At 36.7% G+C, this 5,557-nt stretch overlaps 1 protein-coding gene across 1 annotated transcript in view; it reads left to right on the forward strand.

The window, feature by feature from the left end:
• xpo5 (exportin 5) overlaps positions 1–5,557 on the forward strand; it is an 18,095-nt gene extending 12,538 nt beyond the window's left edge. Inside the window, exons 31-33 of the mRNA XM_015052367.1 lie at positions 424–561; positions 1,358–1,522; positions 1,763–5,557. Coding sequence (XP_014907853.1) covers positions 424–561; positions 1,358–1,522; positions 1,763–1,909 — 450 coding nt within the window. The 3' untranslated portion in view covers positions 1,910–5,557. The remainder of the gene's footprint in view (positions 1–423; positions 562–1,357; positions 1,523–1,762) is intronic.

Consider the following 5,557-nt stretch of genomic DNA (forward strand, 5'->3'; position numbering starts at 1 on the left):
AAGGAAAAGCCAAGACTGTACAGTCCGGCAGACTATTTTGGCACAAAGCGTTTATGTTGGATTGATGTTTTTTTTTTTTTTTTTTTTTAATGACTGCATTATTCAGTTGCAACGTTCTTGTTTGCCAATAGAAGCAGTTTTGGATGCATTTATGTTTCTGTTACCCCCTAGCAACAGTGCCAAAACGATTAAATTAAGCTGCAGCACTTCCATGATTCTGATAACTCCTTGTTTGGTGAACATAAGCCACACCTTATTGCTTCAACCAGACTCCTCTTTATGACACCCAGGACCCAGATATCCTCCCAGCTCAATGACCTTATTTTGGACGTTTTCTAAATGCACTTAATTTTTTTTGCCATCTTTGAAGTGAAACGCGTAAAGGTAAGTGGCCTTAACCGTCTGTGACCGTTTCTCCCCCAGGTTGTAGCAGGTAACCTCCTCCCTGAAGCGGTCACATGGTTCTACACCAGCGTTCTCAGAGCCCTGCAGGTTCACGGACAACACGAAGCCTGCAACACTCCCCTCTGTAACCTAGCAATGCTCATCTACGAAAACCTGGTGAGCCTAATGTCGATGCTCTTCATGCCCGTTTATAGGAATCATATTTACATGAGTTCATTTCTTTGATAGAAAGTCAGAAACTTAGAGTAGTCGCAAACTAGATTTGATATGAAAAGTTCGAACCAGTCAAATCTCTTTTTGTAAAGAGCATGACCTTCAGTAACAATTAAATCACCAATTATTTGTTTTCGTTTAGTTTCCTATGAGCCATAAATAACTGCCTAGGGCTGCAATTACTAATTATTTTTAGTAATTGATTATTCTATTAGTTATTCTAATAGTTATACTGACGGTTATCAGAAATTGTGAGGTTTTGCTGATTTTTATTATTTCGTTTATCTACCAAAGCTTTTTTATACAGTATTAGAAATACATAAAAAATACAAAGAAACAAATAATTAAATCCCCTTTTTTTTGTTTTAAATAAGAAAATAAACATTTTATTGGCTAAAATGCAGTAACATAGTGTTCCTCTAGTGTATGTTTGATTATTTGTAGTAAAAGATAATACAAATGCAACGTAGGGCTAGTCTCTAGATTATCTTTTGGATTAACTGATAAATTATTGCAAAAAGATGCAACATATTACTGCTCTGAATATGTTGCCCCCCCCCTTTTTTTTTTTTTTTTGGTCTGTGTACTCCACTTGATGATCAACCGATTGCTAAATTAGCTGTCGGTTATTTCAATAATCGATTAATCTGATCCATCATTTCAGCCCTACTGTTACCTGAGCATTTCCTCCTTCCTTGCTGAAAACGGTCTCTCTCTGTTGTCTATCCAATTGCGTTAGCGGCCTCGCTACATGGAGCTGCGGGCAGTGATGACCCAAGTTCCAAACATCAGCATTGACGCTCTGGACCTCTACGATCAAAGGCTGGTGGATTCCAACGCCCAGAAGGCTGGAGAGAAGAAAAGGAGAGACCAGTTCAAGAAGCTCCTTGCAGGAACTATAGGGGTAATGCCACATTTAACCACTAGAGAGCAGCGCTTCACTTTTCAATCCTCAGTATAAATTCTCGTCCAACGGGATCGGAGGCCCGACCCCCACAGTGGAGATCAGCAGTGTGATTCTGACTGTGCTGTAAATCTTCTGTTCTCAGCAGCAGGAAATGTTCCCCCAGCTCAATGGTGCAAAACAATCTAATGAAAATGTTCTTGTTTTAACTTTTTTTTTTCTTCCTTTTCTCCCCCACAGAAAGCTCTCTGCCAGCAGTTCAGAAAGGAGGTCCACATCCGCAACCTTCCGTCACTCTTCAAGAAGCCGAAGCCGGACAAGGACATAGTGGAGACTGAACAACTGGGCCTTGCAGCTCTCTTCAGTCCGGAGAGCAACGCGCTGTAGGGGGGAAAGGACTTCTTTACTGGCTGGAAACTTTTGTTGTGCGTTTAAACATCTCCACAACGCTCAGCTGTAGCCGTGTGGAGCTGTCCAACATATCTGTCAACTTGCTTTTCAGTGGGTCATCTCAGCAGGACTCGCACAAACACACAATTTTCTTTTTGCGGCGGCAAACTATTTAACTTTGACAAACAAATTAAACAGAAGTCCATATTGTCTGTTGGGTTTTTCAGAGCACAGTAACTATGTGTTTTTTTTTTTTAAAGAAGCCACAAATCTGACTTCACTTTTCTCTCTTAATTGCCACTTCTGGTTCTTTTATCATTTTAACAAGCTAAAGCTACACAAACACTAAGAAGAGCTCCATTATGAGCTCAGCTGCAGCTTTTGTATTCAGAAAAAAGTGTTTAAAATCTTTCAATCCTCAAATAAGCAAAATTTGAAGTAGCTTGTTTAAGAGGGAGATTTTTTTTTTTAAGGCACACAGGGAGGAACAGATCTGTATTATGCGGTTTGCACAGAGCTGGGTGTGTTTGGTGTTAAAAACTAAGTATCTGAGCCTAAAGTTGGCAGATATGTTGTGGGGGATTTATTCAATAAGGATTTATTCTAGGATAAAACTGAAGGGGGGGAAAAAAATGGTGCCTGGTTCCTGTGACGGGTGTTTCCTGTGGCTGGATGAGTTTTAACACGGTTTCTGATTCTGAAGGAGTTTATCAGTGGTACCTTAGGTTCAACATTTCTTTGATAGAGAGAAAAAACTTTTCAGAAACTTTGAATAAACTGCTACAGTGTTGATTTTTTTTTTTTTTTTTTTTTTGGTTAAAGGTAAAAATAGCATTGCATACAGGAAGAAGAAGCTGTTTAACACACATTGCCAGACAGCTAAGCTAACTTTGGTTATTCTAAACAACTTGAGCATTCCAAAATTTATTTGGATTTGCTTGAAAAATGCAGCGCACATACTCCACAGATATATGTGCCAAAACACTGACTGTAGGCTTCTAAGCAGACACTTCGGTCCACAGACTGTGTATAATTTAAAAAAAAAAAAAAAAACTATTTAAGGATCAGCAAATGTGTAGCTTATTCCAAGTACACATACCTATGTTTTCATTACCTGATTCATTTTTTATTTTTACTTGATCATTTTTATGTTCTGGTTTGATGAACAGGCGCTATATTCCTTTGTTGTTTAAAGGATTGTTTTAACATGATTTTTCGGGCCGGTGTTTGTTGCCGTTTTAGCAGATCATAATTCTCTTGTTTTCTTTTTTTCTTTTTTTTTTTTTTACTGTTTTATATATGCAGACCAAAATATATGGCAGCTGTTTCAGCTTGAACTTCTTAAAATACACTTTGACTGGTCTACATATCAAATACTGTTTGACTGAAAAAATATTTCTCTCCCACAAATGTAAGGATTTACAGCTTTTTATATATATATATATACATACATATATATATATATATATATATATATATATATAGTGTGTGTGTGTGTGTGAACAAATTGTCTTTTTTGGGGGGGAATGTCTGTTCAACACTAAGATTTTCTGTACAAAGACAAACACGGGAATTTTGAAAATGTTATGTGGTTTATATTTTTGCTATAGATTGGACATGTTTGTTGTTAGAAATGTTTGTTTCTTTTCATTTAGAGCGCAGTGACACGTAGATGAGCTACATGGTGACATTAAACGATCTGCCTCGTTTGGGTGTTTGCACATTGCTTGTTGTAAAAAAGGGGAAACAAGATTTTACATCTGCCATTTAGACAAACAATTCAGATTTTCTGTCATTGAAGACATGCAAGTCTTATATAGGTTTATAATTGAAAATCTTTTATCGTTGTAAATATTGTTGGTTAAAACAATCAACTTGAAACAGGTCAATTATTTGGACTTAGAAACCTTGAAATACGTACACCCTGCACTAATTCTTCAATCTCCTCACCAATTTTTCCATTTTATCTTCTTTAGTGTGCAACGTTAGGTTTTAAAAGGTTTATTATATTGTAGAAGAAGTTTTCAATAAATTTTAAGTTTTACCTGAAAATGTTTACTGCCTTTGTGATGTAAATCTGTGACATTTAGATACAAGTAGCTTTAAGAGAAAAGCTTTGTAAAAGTGACGCAGACGAACTCAGACTGGTTCGTCAGTGAAATATAGAAATGAGGAAAGACTTTAAAAGCAGGTAAAACAATGAAAGAAGGTAATTAAGCAGAACATGCTTCTTGTGAAGAGCCACAAACCACTGTAAATAATCCAAGCCAACATGTAGTTGGATGTGTTGCCACATAAAATGCAGATCTGCACATTGTAAGTTGTGCGTGGACAATAAGCAACCTGAAGATTAGCTACAGTTATGTCCAGATTTTAAAAAGTTACGAGTTTCCCAAACTGCAAAGACGGTCATATTGTTTTAGACAAACGGCGGTGCTTTTAATAATATGCTAGAGAAGGTGCAGAGAGAGAGAGACCGGAGTTTCCTTTGTGTGTGGAGTGCAGCGTAATGTAGATGTGCTCGTCTTTAACCTTTTGCTTCACACAGCTGACAGAAAGAAGGGTCAAACATTTTTCTATTGCTTCCAATAAAAAGTTTTGGCTGTGGAAATATTTCTAGTCACAGAAAACTAAAGCAGCATCATTTGTTGCACCGGTGGAGATAATTATTTTAAAAACCACAGCTAATAAGGTGGAATATTAGTTCACTGTCTGACAGCTTGGTCTTCCTGATCAGGTCGCTTTTTATTCTTGCTAGTCAGTAATAATAAAAAGTGTATTTTGTGCAAGAAGCAATCAAAAAAACTACTGAATTTCCCAAAAGTTTTGTTAGTGCAGTCTTCATCAAAATCTAAATAAACACTACAACATAATTTGTTAGCAGCAGCAGTGTGAATAGTCGCTACTCTTTTTTTGAATAAAAGTAACTTGACCGTGTTTCGCAAATTCTACTTAGTAATTTTGTGCAAATGCTGCGAAAGTGTATTTTTCTTCTAGTTAATTCGTCACGAGAACCTCAACCGGTGAATAGCAGACTTAAGTTTATATGATTGAAGTCTTGCACATATGAAAACCAGCATGAAGTTTGGGCAAAGATTCCTACTTGGAGCCGATAGCCCTAGAAAATATGACTTCATGGGACATACCTACTGTGAAAAACCTTGAGAATTATTTTAACATCATTTTTTTTAAATAATGTTAACTTTGATTAGTTCTGTGTGAGATGAGGGCATGCTTTATTCGCACAGCTACTGAACTGGTTTTCTCATGGCTCCATGTAAATAAAATAAACGTCACCAATTCTGCCCGATTCAGAGTCTATAGTAATTGTGATTGGCTTGTTGTTCCCAATTGAAATTCTGCTCAGGGCCTCATAAAGCCTTTGCTCAGTTCTGGGGCATAAAGATACATTTCCATGATCAGCCATGTCACTTCTGTTATATAAAATTTTATCAACTGTAAGTCAAGAAGCTATTTTCTGACTTTAGTAGACCACCACATCTGCCTGACTTGAATGATGTGTTGTTTTATTTATTTTTTTTATCCTTTGCATTTTGAAGACTGGGCAAGAGAAACTAGCTTGAGTCATATTTAGATCTCGTAGAAGCAAAAATTAAAGGACTACAAATAAAGAGCTATTTGACA

This window comes from Poecilia latipinna, unplaced genomic scaffold (genome assembly GCF_001443285.1).
Source record: "Poecilia latipinna isolate Pla-1442-1.1 unplaced genomic scaffold, P_latipinna-1.0 Scaffold53, whole genome shotgun sequence".
Classification (NCBI taxonomy): Eukaryota; Metazoa; Chordata; class Actinopteri; order Cyprinodontiformes; family Poeciliidae; genus Poecilia; species Poecilia latipinna.